The sequence below is a fragment of the Kogia breviceps genome, chromosome 9, assembly GCF_026419965.1.
Source record: "Kogia breviceps isolate mKogBre1 chromosome 9, mKogBre1 haplotype 1, whole genome shotgun sequence".
Classification (NCBI taxonomy): Eukaryota; Metazoa; Chordata; class Mammalia; order Artiodactyla; family Physeteridae; genus Kogia; species Kogia breviceps.
In genome coordinates, this window is record NC_081318.1 from 87,743,582 (window position 1) to 87,759,466 (window position 15,885).

At 35.9% G+C, this 15,885-nt stretch overlaps 1 protein-coding gene across 4 annotated transcripts in view; it reads left to right on the forward strand.

Moving 5' to 3' along the window:
- The window catches only part of FAM185A (family with sequence similarity 185 member A), a 66,046-nt gene that overhangs the window by 17,441 nt on the left and 32,720 nt on the right, over positions 1–15,885 (forward strand). For all 4 annotated transcript variants that reach the window (XM_067042787.1, XM_059074962.2, XM_067042786.1 and 1 more), the window contains exon 5: positions 8,996–9,037. In XM_067042787.1, coding sequence (XP_066898888.1) covers positions 8,996–9,037 — 42 coding nt within the window. The remainder of the gene's footprint in view (positions 1–8,995; positions 9,038–15,885) is intronic.

Sequence of the window (15,885 nt, forward strand, 5' to 3'; positions counted from 1 at the left end):
CAGAAAACAAATTCATAAGAATATACACATTCTAAGACCTGCCTGTTCAGGATTTATTTAGTTTGGCTTTGTTTTCTTTTTTTTTAATGTAAATTTATTATTATTTTATTTATTTATTTATTTATTTTTGGCTGCATTGAGTTTTCGTTGCTGTGCACGGGCTTCTCATTGCAGTGGCTTCTCTTGTTGCAGAGCACGGGCTCTAGGCGCACGGGCTTCTGTAGCTGTGCCTCGTGGGCTCTAGAGTGCAGGCTCAGTGGTTGTGGCACACGGGCTTAGTTGCTGTGCGGCATGTGGGATCTTTCCAGACCAGGGTTTGGACCCATGTCCCCTGCATTGGCAGGTGGATTCTTAACCACTGCACCACGAGGGAAGTCCAAGTTTGGCTTCTTTTTCTTAAGGTAGATTTTTTTAAAAACCAGCATACAGATGTTGTTAAAAGCCATTTGTACCACAAATATGATGACAATAACTGTCTTTTTCATAGATTTACCAAGTATATGAGTTTGGAGCCCTGTGTTAATAGGTTGGGGGTGGTTGTTTGAAAGCATGTTGAAAGCAAACATGTATTGAGTGCCTAAGTGACCCAACCCATTTTATTTAATGGCTAATTGGCTGTTTGCAAATGAAAACAAAACTTAGAAATGTCTAATTGTTTCCTCTCAATTATAAGTTAATTAGTGGAAGAGCAAGAATTCGATACAGGTTTCTTGACTTTTTAGGAGATTTTTTAAACAGTGTTCAAACAAATGTGTGCACATAACCATAGTGAATTTCTTGATTGCAACCCAAATTCCATCATTGCTTTTAGGTCTACCTGGGTCACTCTAGAGATGTTTCCTCTAGACAGACAGCACTACAACACAGATGCACTGCTTCAGCTGGGCTCTAAATTGTAAACTCCAATTTCAGGATTTTTGTGCCTTATGAAAATGTGGTGTTCCATATAGTGTTCGGGTTCAGCTTAGCTGCATGGAGCCATTCAGGGACTCGTTTCATTATTTAAAAGTGATGCTGCTATCTTCATGTGTGGCTTCTAAGTCTTGCATGAAAGGAAGACAGAGCATGAAATTTGTTTCTTGTCTCTGTATTCTTTTTGTTCATACACCCTGATGCAAACTAATACCCAACATACTGCTGAATACTTAAGAGGTAATGAGGAAAGGGAAAATGAAAGGAGTAATATGTCTTTTCAAATTGACTCCTGTGTGTAGAGAAGGGAAAAATCTATCTTAAATGGTTTTCAAAATGAAATTTTTAAGTAGAGCTAACGATATTTTCTTGGTAAGAAAATGAGTCATCTAATTGACTAGTAATATTTACTATTTGTAATGTTGGCTGAATCACATCTATTAAGTATGTATGCCTTCTAATACAAAAGAAAACTAGCTTATTCATTGACTCAACAAATATTCCCCAGTGTTCTGGCACTGAGAACCTAGTGGGAGAATGAGTACTTGGATAGTTTGTGTTTAGATATAAAATTTTGTGACAGTTTACTATCTTGATTTCCTTCTAAATTATAAAAAATTAGAGTCTGTGTAAAATACATTTTATTATATTCTGCTGTTTGAATATTTGTGATTTTAAAAGAATTCTGTACATGTGTATATAAGATATACATGTATTTATATATATTCTAGTAAATATATTTTTTAAATATAAATATATAGTCTCGTGACTTAGAAAGAAATGCTTCCTTGAAATGGTTTGCTGGGATTGATTTTATTTATGACATAATTTGAACAAATTAATTAGGGTTAATATGTAGGAGTACTCATGACAGTCATTTTAGTGTTTTATATTTAACTTATGTTATTATTTGGAATAAATGATTAATGAATAAAACTGCATTTTAAATATTTAGATTCCCTATATAACTTAGGGTCTTATTTTAGACTCTTTGGGAATATACATTAATACATAAATTGATGACTATTAGTTCTCTCATTTTTCTGTACTTCCGAAGTCCTTTGTTCTCCCAAAATTTAGCAATTTGTACATGCTTAAACTCTTCCTTAAATAATTACTTTGGATTTTAGAAAGTTTCACAGAAGTAAAGTTATACAAACTATACAAATACAGTTGATCATTTTGATAGCACTCAAAATTTCTTAAAGAAATGTCTCAATTTGCTTTAAGAAGGACATATAGGCTCTGGTGAATTTATAAATCTGCCTTGTGAATTTAGAAAGTCAGAAGTAATATAAAATTTTAAAAGAAAGGAACTTTTATTGGATTAGATGGAACTCTTCATGAAGTTCATGAAAATGCTTTGTTCTAATTCTAGTGTTTATTCTTAAGTTCATTGTGAAGTTTGTTATTTTAACACATGATTATTTATGTTAATGTTGAATCTGGACACTTAAAACTTTTTTATATGAAATACCAGAGAGGAATTACAACTTCCTTTGTGGTGCAGACAGCATAGTTTTTTTTTCATGATTTAGACATATGATACAATTGCTATTTCGTGCAGTGTTTGGACTCCACTCAGGTCCTTAGAGGGACTGGGCTCCTTCCATAAAGGTGATGCCACCATTTTCAGTGTGTGGCTTCCAAGCTTCCACTAAAGGAAGAGAGATCATAGAGGATCGTGTGAGAAATTTGTTAGCCAGAATGTTTTCAAATGACTTTAACTGCAGAAGTCTGAGATAAAGAGTTTAGTGTGTTCTAAGGAAGGAGAAAGGCACACAAGTATTAGGGAGTACTGGCAGTCTGTGTCACATCTCATATTTATAATTGTTCTTTCTCAAATGTCTATGAGTTCCTCCTCTTTCCACACCCCCTTGCTATTCTCCAGGATTTCATCCTTGTTTCATTGTTTTTTCAATTCTTTCTTTTCCTTGGGCATCTTATACACTTTTGAGTCTCAACTACCCTTGTATTCTGATAATTCAAATATGTATCTCTAGTGCTGACTTCCAGCTTATACATCCATCCGCTTAGTAGATATAGCCATTTGGATCTTTACAGGGTTCTCAAACGACTTCACATTTCTAACTTCTTTTCTCCTACTTTCCCAGCCCTCACCTCCCCAACCTCATCCATAATATAATCCTCCTCCTTTATTTCCATTTGCAGATTCTAATATTACCATGTACCTAATTTCCCAAGCTAGAATCTAGAAGTAACCCTAAATTCCTCTATCACCTTCCACATCTATCAATCCCAAAGTATAGGTAGGTTTTATCATCTAAATATTTCTTCAGTCTATCCCAGTTTTTTCTTTCAAACTTCTACTCTTCTTTTGTTTTTTTAAAAATTTTATTTATTGATTGATTATTTTTGGCTGCGCTGGGTCTTCGTTGCTGTGCGCAGGCTTTCTCTAGTTGCGGCGAGCAGGGGCCACACTTCGTTGTGGTGCGTGGGCTTCTTATTGCTGTGGCTTCTCTTGTTGCGGAGCACGGTCTCTAGGCGCGTGGGCTCAGAAGTTGTGGCTCACGGGCTCTAGAGCGCAGGCTCAGTAGTTGTGGCGCACGGGCTTAGTTGCTCTGCGGCATGTGGGATCTTCCTGGACCAGAGTTCCAACCCGTGTCCCCTGCATTGGCAGGTGGATTCTTAACCACTGCACCACCAGGGAAGTCCCCAAACTTCTACTATTCTAATTCAGATTCTTGTCATCTCTTGCCTCAACTCTAACAGTAAGTTTGCTTCCAGTCTTGCCTTCTTCAAATTCATCCTCTTCACTATAGCTATGGTTGGTTATTAGAAAGGCACATTGAACATGGCATTCTCTTACCCAAACCCTTTCGACTGCCTCAGTGACTTAGTTAACTTACTATTTCCTTTTTCTGAACTTATGCTTTGTCTTCTAGAGTTACACAATCTCATACTTCTTCCTGTATATATTCTTACTTGTTCTTTACTTCTGAGTTTTTGATCAGAGCCCTTGATCATTCTGATCAATTATAGTCTTCCTAAAATGATTTTCCCAGCTTTCTTTATCTCATTGACTTAGTAATCTTAGTACTCAGCTAAAGCAGCCTTCCCCCTGGCCTTCCATTGACCCATAAATTCTTGCGATATTAAAGAGCAAAGGTCATGTTTTATTTACCTCTGTATTCTTAGCATTTAGCACTGTGGCTTGCAAATAAAAAATATATCTCTTCCTGCTTCCGCAACCCTCCCCCTAAAAAAGAAGCACAAAAAGGATTTTAACTTTTAAGGATATTTGATTTCTCTGGATTATGAAAGTATATGTGCTGTTTTTACCATAATTACATTTATTTTAGTGAAGAAAAATAAACTGATGTTTATCTTTAAATCGATAGCTTATTTTTCCTCTGACCACACTAGAATGAAGAGTTGCTAGTTAAGGAGAACTATATATTTTCTCAAAAATTGGGGTTTTTGGAAAAGTTTCATAACTTGAAAGAAGAGTAAGCACACATAATTATTACAGACTATATGGCATCTGCTTTATTGGAAGGAAGGCTTTTACAAAGAGCTACTCCTCTCAAATAGTTGATTTGTTTATTTTCAGTGGTTGGAGATGAAATAGGTGAAACCAAAATATAGAAAATTGTGTTAGTAATGCCCATTTGGTTTATTTGTGTATTTTACAATATTCTACCTTATTCCACAAAGTATTGGAGATAAGCGTTCCATGTTGTATATTTTAATGACTTTGGAATATTTCTGTTTAGGCTAGAGGTTTTCTAAATATTTTGATATAAGTGGAGAATATTTTTTGTTTATTGCTTTAAAATTCCTTTAGTGTTGATAAAAATATTTTGATATATTCTTTATATTTAAAATTAGTTCCATACTTTTTGTGTTCTGTTATGCTTTTACTGTACAGAACTCTAACATTCAAGAGAGATGTAGTTTGAGACTGTACAGATTCTGCTATAGTGTGAACTAGTCCTCATTTTTAAATGGATCTAAAACTTCTATTTTATGGCTCTAAAACCATTGTTTTCTTGATCACTTCACTTTCATTACAAGCACTAACGATTAACTTTTTGAGAAAGACCACATTTTCTATTTTCATTTAAAAAAGTAAATTTTTACTGCATTCATTGAAGACTAGTATGAGGTAATAAAGCTCCAAAATTTTGTCTTGCTGAGTGGGTGACTGAACTTACTACTAGCTAAATGACTGACTGTAGAACTATGTCATAGTTCTTTACTAATAGTTAAAATCACAAATATCAGGGGTCTGCTTTACCTTATTTTTGACGTATTCATAAGGTGAAAACAGTAAAGAGAATTCTGAGTGTCTCACACTAGCTTAATTTTCATAAAGATTAGGAGGGAATACAAGATGTTTTTCTTGTATTGTTGTCTATCTTGAAATTCTTCACTGACTCCTTCAGTATAGGATAAAGTCAATAGACTAAGCACTCTATGGTTCTTCTGCAGATTTACTTTTACCTATTTTTCCAAACTAATTTTGAACATTTGTTGAAAAAACAATAGTATTTACTATGTACTGGGCAATGTACTTAAGCTCTCAAAATATAACACTAAATAAGAAAGACTTAATCCCTGTCCTCATAGACTTGCCTAATTACTATAGCCTAACTGATGAGCATGATTTAAATAATAGCATGTATAGTTATGCCTTTTTACCTTTGCTTACTTCATTGTTTTTTCCACAAAATCCTTTCCCTTCAGCATCAAATTTTACCCACATTTCAAACTTCCACTCTGGTAATATTTCCAATATCACTATTCTCCCTGTTCATGACAGGTCATTTTAGTCTGTTTCCTCTGAATGGCTGTGGCAACTAATTCATACTGTTCAGTTACAACATTCACTTATAATTATTAATAAATTCTAATTTTTAACTTCTCATGCGTGCATCTCCCCAGATAACCTATAAGGTTTTGGATGGCCAGTCTGTTCTCCGCAACCCCTGCAAGTGATTCAGTTCCTTCCCACATGTAAAACACACTCCCTTCCTTTCAAGGTTCCCAAAGTCTCATCCCATTACATATCTCCTCAGAGTCCAGAACCTCTACATCAAAATCAGATCCAGATGTAGATGAGCCTCCTTGGGTATAGTTGCTTAAGTATAACTCAAGTATTGTTCTCTGACTCTGAAGACCTGTGAACTAAAGAGACAAGTTCTTTTAGCCCCCTCAACCCACATACACCACCTACACACTCAGAATACAAGGATGGGATATGCATAGGATAATTTCCATAGACTTTCCTGTCCAAAGAGGAGAAAATACGGGGCACAAAGGAGTCATTGGTCCATAATGATTTTGAAATTCAGGTGGGCAAACGTTGGAGGTTACTTGATTAGATCTCAAGGCCTTGCGATAATTCTTTCGGGTTCCAGGCTTTGCCCTCTTGAGTCATCCTTCCTTTTTCATGAAATGTAGCATGTGTTTGCAGCTTAGGAGTCTTCTCTGTCTGCTTCCTGCCAGCAGAATTTTGGGGGTTGAATGGTTTCATTTCATTTTGTACTGTCACTGTCCCTTTCAGTCGAAGTTAGCAATGTGTTTGCTGATACACTTCTCTCAAAAATTTTGTCAGCCTCCTGTGAATTATATTGGGGTTTATTCCATTAGATAAAAGCCACAGCCAAGAATCCCTTCAGAATATGGACTTCTGCAGAGATATTTAGATACAATGCTCTCAAGCTTTCTAGAGGACCTATTTGACTGAGAGGATCTGTGAGATACCCATAATCTGTTTAATGGACTTTTTGTATAACTGATGAATACTGTGAGGTATCACCCTTGAGCTTTCTGGAGTCTTAACAAAAGATTTTACAGTCAATCCACCAGTTTTATTTTTAGGCTGTGTTCTGGCCATGCCCTGGATTCAAACTTTGTATAGAAGCCATTCTTACCTTTAGCATCTTGTGCCATCTTGAGAAGCTGAGACTTTTCAAAATCATTCATGTCCTGGTCTTTTTGTTGTTTAACAGTCCTTTCTTTAGTTTAGCTTATCTTTCTTCTCTTGCATTTTACTGAAGCGTCAAGGAAAAATAGGCAGCACTTACCACACTTTGACTCTGCTTGGCAGTCTCCGTGGCTAGATCATTCAGTTCATTAGGCACATTTCCTACTTTCCACATTACTGATAGTGACAGTGTTGCAGAGTTTCAATACTACTTAATAGGGATCTGCCTTCCTCCAGTTTCCAAAAACATTTTCTTCTCTTCCTTTTGAGCCTTCATGGGAAGTAGACACAAAGTCCAGCTTTCTACTAACGCACTGTTCAAGCAATTTAGGCTTTCTCTACCATGCTCCTAAAAATCCTTCCAACCTATGCCTACTGCCAAGTTCCAAAGCTCTTCCAATATTTTTAGTTAGTTATTGTGGCATCACCCCACTTCCAGCTTTCAAAATCTTTTCTAGTTACCTCTTCCTGTGTAACAAATTTAGCAGCTGAAAACAACGAACGTTTATTTTCTTACACTTCGAATGGATCAGGAATCTGGGTGTCGCTTAACTGGGTCCTCTGCCTCCAGATCTGTCTCGAAGTTGTAATCAAGGTATCAGCTGGGGCCATGGGCTTATTTGAAGGTTCAACCAAGAGAGAATCTGCTTCCTGGTTTACTCACGTGGTTGGCAGGATTCAGTTTAGATTTTATTGGCTTGGGACCTCTTTCAGGTCCTTGCTCTTGGGCCTTTTTCATAGGGCAGTTGACAACATGGCAAGCTGGCTCCCATCAGAGCAAAAGAGAGCTGGCAAGACAGAAGCCAGAATCTTTTTGTTACCTAGTCTTGGAAGTAACATCCCATCACTTTTGCCCTTAGTATTCTCTTTGGTAAAAGCAAAGCAAATCTCTTACACATGAGTGGAGGAGATTATACAAGGGCATGAATACCGGGAGGCAGGGACCATTGGAAGCCATCTTAGAAGCTACGAGATATTTGGCTACTACTTGCATGTGAATCTGCATTTATTGGGTTTGAAAATTGGAAGAGTATCTAGAGCACACCAATGAAATAATATTTATTTACTTAACCATTTAACAGGAGGATCTTCACAACCTTGTAACTTACTGAAACTTGAAAATAGTTATGTAAGCTTAACTTCACACAAGCCCAATTTTATTCATATATTCACATGAAGTATGATGGAATATAAAACTTTTAGAGCACATTTGACTTTGGACAAATGAATCAAGTGCCTTTCTTTTTTTTTCTTTTTCCCAGGTACTGATACATGTCAGTATTTACAAGATGCATGAAATGAAGTAAATGATTTCACTTACTCTAGATTAATTCTGAGATAAGTGATTCCTTTACTTTTTACTGTAGTTTTGGAATTATGGTAGAAGAGATACTATTGCCTACACTTTCAGTGCAGTAAATATAGGTAGTATGACTCTAGAAGTAATTATACATGCAAACACATATGAAGAAAAATCCTACTGTTTTTGGTATTGGAGGAAGGGGCTGGGAAGAATGGTTGTAATATCCTATAGGTATCCTGGAAAATATATTTTCATTGAAAGGTGGAAATATTTGAAAATTTTTTTTCTTTGTTGGTTTTCATTATTCCTGCCCCAAAACTTTTAAACTCTTGGCACAGAAACCACTTTAATCTAACAGATAGACATGCCAAACTGGCCTGAAAAATAATAGTAATTACTCTTTTCCATGGATTATTTTAGTGTTATTTGGTTCAAAATTTGGCTTTGTGTGGTCTGATAAATATTGTGATGTTTAGATTGAAAATGAGTATTGAGCACATTTAAGTAATTTTTTTATTTTTGGGTTTTAGAGGAATCATTATTTTTCTTCCATGTTTCCCGGAAAGTATGGGGGTTTGTTTTTTAGTTATGCTATAAAAGATTAAGGTGGGGTGGAGGAAGAGAGTTTGTATAGTTGCCTAAATCTGTTTATTTTTGAGTAGCAACTGAATCTCTCACTAGATTTGTGATCTGAGAAAAATTGCCAACAACAATAACAATGTTATTAAATAACGTTGTAGATATCTAACCATGTTTTAGGATACCATTAACACAGTTCCTTTTTAGATTATCCCTAATGTATAAAGTTGTCTTTTTCTCTTTTGCAGGTAATATAACATTACAAAGCAAGATGGGTAACATCACAGTAGGTATGTAAGCAGTTGGTAAATTTTGTATGCTTTTTAAAATAGCTATATTTGTGATATTTAATAAATATCAAAAATAAATAAAGTCTACAGTTTAGCTGATGAACCTAATAGGATCCTGATATACCTATTAGGATTCTGCCTAGTCACATATAGGCAGACCCAGTATAGGAATATGTGAAATTATTTCTGGAAGTTCATTGGTTCATCATCCTATAAATACTGTATAATTATAGGTTTAGTATCAATCAGAATACTGTTAGAATTCTGATTTCACCACTTTCTGTAAATGGGCAAATTACCTAACTTCTCTGTACCTCAGCTTACACATCTGAAAAAAATAGAAATAACAGTAAGTACCTATCGTATGGGGTTCTTGTAAGGATTAAATGAGGTATATAAAGTACTTTAGCACAGTGTCTGACATATTGACATATGCTTAAATACTCAATAAATAATAGCCATTTAAATTATTGTAATCATTCTAATCCTAGGCCAGAACTAATAGTGGCTAATGGTACTTTAGACCTAATCACCACATGTGATGCTGTGCCTGTGGGAGCAAAAGTTCAGATTTCCAGATTGTTTGTTTTTGGCTGCATTGGTTCTTCGTTGCTGCGCGTGGGCTTTCTCTAGCTGCGGCAAGCGGGGGCTACTCTTCATTGCGGTGCGTGGGCTTCTCATTGCAGTGGCTTCTCTTGTAGCGGAGCACAGGCTCTAGGTGTGCTGGCTTCAGTAGTTGTGGTTCGCGGGCTCTAGAGCACAGGCTCAGTAGTTGTGGTTTGCGGGCTCCAGAGCGCAGGCTCAATAGTTGTGGCGCATGGGCTTAGTTGCTCCGCGGCATGTGGGATCTTCCCGGACGAGGGATCGAACCCGTGTCCCCCACACTGGCAGGTGGATTGTTAACCACTGCACCACCAGGTAATTCTCTTCCACATAGTTTAGACAGAGCTTTTCTCTAACCCAAATAGCACCTGCTTGCCTGTTGGGTGAAGGAACACGGTGAGCTCTAAGAGTGGTGGTTGTTTTTTAGGCCTTAGAGGGTGGGGATTTGGGGATGGGAAACTCCCTCTTTATTGAGCAGTGGTGGCTTATTGCCAGTGTGAATGCCCAGGCCTCCTGGTTTTGTCCTTTTTGACATCTGACATTTTCTTTTTCTTTGTGCTGACTGAAATAGTGAATATACCCAACAATCCTTTTCACTATCATTCCTTCTGGATTCTCTGGCTTAGAGTGCACATCCTTTTTTAAGTTTTCTAGACATTATAACTTTTATGTTCAGTGAGGAATAGAAGATAAAGGCTTCCTAAGTGGTGATTATAAATCATTTTAACTAAAACATGACAGGATTTACCTGTTTTCCAGTGAGAAAGCAAAATTCACTGCTGACTCTTCAGGCCATTTTATCAGAAGGTACATCTGGGGATAGTAAGGGAAGTTTCTAGGGTGGAAAAAAGGAACACTAGTGAGAAGCTGAGCTAGCTGAGGAGAGAAAGTCCTAGACATGGGTGGAGTTTGTAGCAGTAGGGAAGGAGGGAAAAGAAGGGGAATATTCCAAATTGGGATGCATAAGAAGTTTCATTACCCACTAGCAGGCCCTTTAGGCAGATGTGAATTTGAGGAATACTTATAATCTAATATAATACGATAATGCTAGTATTATTGTTGGATGGAATTGTGGGAACATAAAGGGAAAACCATTCTCTCTAAAACTGGAAATAAATGGGTTATTTATCCATACTGAAAAAGAATAGTAATAGGAAGGATGAAATGATCAGTAACTTAAACATCTTTGAAGATGGTTTCACGCTCTGTATAATTGATTAACATTATGAATTCTTGTTAATTTCCCCTATAAACTTTCCCCCTTTCCCACTATTAAGTATTAGAGAGATTTTAAGGCAAAGTGTTTTATTTTTCTTAAATAAATCTCTGTTCATTCAGAGAAAATTACCTGAGCTCAGTGTTAAGAAATATAACTGACCACAATTATAGAAGTATTTAATGAGCCTTTATAATTTTCTTCAGTGAAACATAAATGGCATCTGTGGCTTTAGGTTGTTCTTAAAAATTCCAGGGCTTCCCTGGTGGTGCTGTGGTTAAGAATCCACCTGCTAATGCTGGCGACATGGGTTCGAGCCCTGGTCTGGGAAGATCCCACATACCGCAGGGCAACTAAGCCCAAAAGCCACCGCCATGAGAAGCCCGCGTACCGCAACGAAGAGTAGCCCCTGCTCCCTGCAACTAGAGAAAGCCCATGCGCAGCAATGAAGACCCAACACAGCCAAAAATAAAATAAAACAAAAAATAAATAAATTTTAGAATTCCAAATAAAGTGAAGGTAAATAAAGGTTGAATTTCTAATTTTGTAAACATCATTGATAAATTTTGAGTCCTATTTTGGAAGAATCTTTCAAAATAAGAGAAAAAGTATGCATTTATTAAGTTTTCATGATCTGTGATAGTGTGGAAACATATGGACTTTAGAAGACTGTGAATTTTGGTCCTACCACATGTTAGCTGTGTGGCTTTGAAAAAATTACTAAATCTCTCTGAATTTGCATTTTTATACATGGTTACCACCCATATAGCCCAAGGTTTTTGAGAAATTAAATAACGTAAAGCACAGCCCAATGTGTGGTAGTCATTCAGTGTTTAACCTTAATAATAAGGGAAGTGTTCATTTCTTAAATTCCTTTAATTCTTTGAATATCTCTATTAAGACTTTGGAAGAAAGTATAAACTATGTCACTGTTTATATTGGTCTTAAGATTGTGTTAGCATTTGAAGGCAACCCTGAATATGGCAATAACTAGTCTACATATATTTACCGAGTGCCTGCTTTATAATAAGAACTTGTTTAGGTACTGAGGAATATGTCGGTCAACAAGATGTCTTTATGCACACCTTCGGGCTGAGAAAAAAAACAGTAGATATGTAAATAACAAAAGATAATTGCACATAGTACAGTGAATAAGAGAGGATAATGGGATAGAGACAGGGGAAAAGAAAGCTACTTCGTTTAGCAATTGGGGAGGGTTTGGAGTTGAATTAAGCCCAGAGTAATGGGAAAGAGGCATGTAAAATTCTGGATGCACAGCTTCCCAGATAGAGGACAGCCAGTGCAAGCCCTTAAAATGGAATGAGTTTATAATTTTTGAGATATAGAAGGGAGACTTGTGGAGAAAATGGTGTGCAGTGAGGCAAGTGAGAGCTAGATCACAGGGCCTTGTAGATGTGGTAAGAGTTGGGACTTTATTCCAACTACAACAGGTTGGTAGCAGGGGAGATATACAATTTGTATTTAAAGAGAACAACCTAGTTGTTGTATTGGAGGGGTGCCAAGGTGGAAGCAGGTGACTAGAAAGCTTAGTTTGTTTATCCATTCTCCTCTTGATGGGTACCTGAGCTGTTTCTAGTTTTTGGCAATTGTAAATAAAGCTGCTATGAACATTCTTAGACAAGTTATTTTATGGATATGGAGATTTTATATATATATATATATATATATATATATATATATAAAATTGACCCTTGAACAGTGCAGGAGTTGTTTCAACCCTCCCTGAAGTCAAAAATCCACATATAACTTTGCAGTTGACCCTCTGCGTCTGTGATTCTCCATCTACGGATTCAGCCCACCTTAGATTGTGTAGTACTGTAGTATGTATTTAGTGAAAGAAATCATGTATAAGTGGACCTGCGCAGTTCAATCCCGTGTTGTGTGTATGTGTATATATTTATTTTATATGTATGTATATATGTATTATATATATGTACATGTATGTATGTATATACATTTATTTATATGTGTATATATAATATATATGTGTGTATATATATCACACATACACACACACACACACACATATATATATGTATTTTTTTTTCCTTCTTAATACCTAGGAATAGAATTGCTGGTTTGAGGGAATTCCCTGGTTGTCCAGTGGTTAGGACTCCACTCTTTCACTGCTGAGGGCCTGGGTTCAATACCTGGTCGGGGAACTAAGGTCCTGCAAGCCGCACGGCGCAGCCAAATAAATAAATGAAGGGCGCAGGTGAGGGGGTGACAATAAAATATGGATTAAATTCTAAAATGCCAAGTAAAATAATTTTTTAAAAAGAGAATTGCTGGTTTGAGTGGGTATGTTTATGTTTGGTTTTATGATGAACTACCAGACTTTTGCCTAAGTTCCATTTTACATTTTCTTCTACAGTGTATGAGAATTCTAGTTGCTTCATATCCTTACCAACATATATTATTGTCAGTCTTTTTGTTTTTAACCCATTCTGGCATGTGGATAGTAGTATATCTCCGGTATTAATTTACATTTCCCTAATGGCTAATGGTGTTCAGCACTTTTTTTTTTTTTGAAGTATAGTTGATTTACAATGTTATGTTTCTGGTGTACAGCAAAGTGATTCAATCATACATATATATTTTTTCATATTCTTTTTTCATTAGAGGTTATTACAAGATAGTGAATATAGTTCCCTGTGCTATACAGTTTATCTATTTGATGTATAGTAGTTTGTATCTGCTCATTCCAAACTCCTAATTTATTCCTTCCCCCGTTTCCCCCTTGGTAATCTTAAGTCTGTGAGTCTGCTTTGTAAATAAGTTCATTTGTTTCATATTTTAGTTTTTACATAAAAGTGATATCATATGTTATTTGTCTTTCTCTGACTGTTTTGCCAAAAGCCTGCTTTCGGTTTTAAGGTTCATTGGATTCGCTGCCAAAATAACCACTTGTCTCACACAAATAAACAGTTTTAATCAATTATTTAATGAGAGGTGATTTAACTTAATTTTAATATAAAATCATTAGAAGGAGAAGAATAAGAATATTAGAAAAAACGTTACAGTATGTTTACATCACCGAATTGGGCCAACACCTACTTCCAGATCCAAACAGCAGCTGGGAAGTCCCAAGTAACAGCAATCTGGAGCCCCAATTGGGAAGGGTCCTGGGTGGTGCGTCCACCACACAGGTGAGACTTCAGATTGGAGTTCTGGGGGCTTCTGTTTGTAATTAAAGGCAGAAAACTATTATCAGTTTTTGCTCAAAAATGCAGCTCTGGTTCAGTTTTAACAATGCTGTTAATTTCATCATGTGAGTCACAAGATTTTCCAGACCCCAGGGGATTGGCCAGGTCCCCAGGGCTCAAGAAATTCCAAGACCCATTCCCTTTCTTATAGTAAGTGCTGCTTGACTTGCTAGCAGCAGTAGTTAGGTGTGCAAGCAGGCATGCAGTCCAGGCAGGGTCACAGTTCGATCAGAGGCCTGCTTCTGCCTCTGAAGCCTGAAGAAGACCATTTTACTGGCTTTCCCAACACTGACTTACTTCACTTAGTATGATAATCTCTAGGTCCATCCTTCAGAACTTTATCATGTGCATATTGGTCATTAGTGTATCTTCTTTTGTGAAGTTTTGTTCAGATATTTTTCCCATTTATTTTTTCCATTGGGTTATTTCTTTTTATTATTGAATTGTAGAAGTTCTTTATATATCCTAGGAACAAGTCCGTTGCCAGATATTGTTCTTCTGTATTTTCTCTCAGTCTGTGGCTTGCCTGATTATTTTCTTAACGGTGTATTTCGATGAGAAGATTTCCATTTTGATGAAGTCTAATTTACCAGTTATTTTTATGGTTATTGCTTTTTGTGTCCTTAGAAATCTTTGTCTGCCTTCGATCATGAAGCTGTTATCCTTTGTTTCTTTTAACAGCCTTAAAATTGTTGCTTTTACCTTTGATCCATCTTTTATTTTCGTATTTGTTGTGAGTTAGGAATCAAGATTCATTTTTTCCCATATGGATGCCTAGTTTTACATCACCATTTGTTGAAAAACCTTCCTTTCTCCAATGGATTACTTCCACATCTTTGTCTAAAATCAAAAGACTGTATAAGTATGGATCTGTTTCTGTTCTGTCTCTCCTGTTTCATTGATCTGTTTGTCAGTTCTTAGGCTAGTACCACACTGTCTTGATTATTATAGCTTTATAACAGTAAGTCTCTTTGGGATTAGCAGATGCAAACTAGTAAATATAGGATGGATAAACAACAAGGTCCTACTGTATAGTACAGAGAACTATATTCAATAACCTGTGATAAGCCATAATGGAAAAGAATATGAAAAAAATATATATATATATGTGTATAACTGAGTCACTTTACAGCAGAAATTAATGCAACATTGTAAATCAACTATACTTCAATAAAATTTTAAAAAAATAGTAAGTCTCTAAAATAGGTAGTTTTCCAAATTTTCCAGACAGATTCTTAACCACTGTGTCACCAGGGAAGTCCCTGTTCTTCGTTAAAAGTTTTTTAAATTTGATTTTCTATATAAAATTTAAGATTAGCTAGTCAATTTTTTACCAAAAATCCAGTTGCAATTATATTTGGAATTGTACTGAATCAGTTTGGAGAGAGGAGACACTCACAAAAATTGAATCTTTCAATTCATGAACATAGTGTAATTCTTCATTTATATATATCTTTAATTTCTGTCATTTTGTTTTATAGTTTCCAGTGTAGAGGTCTGACACATCTTTTGTTAAATTTATTTGTGTTTTTGACTACTATAAATGGAATTTTAGAAAATTTCATTTTCTAATGATCTGCTGCTGGTACATAAAAAATACAACTGATTTTTATACATATACCATATATCTTGTGACCTTGCTAAATTTATTTATTTGTTCTGATAGCATATTTTTTAGAATCCAGAATTCTTTTCTATGTAGGCAGTCACTCCATTTGCAAATTAATACAGTTTTACCTCTTTCTTTCCAATCTGTATTCCTTTTTTTTTTTTCTTTTGCCTTATTAGGCTAGCTAGGTTCT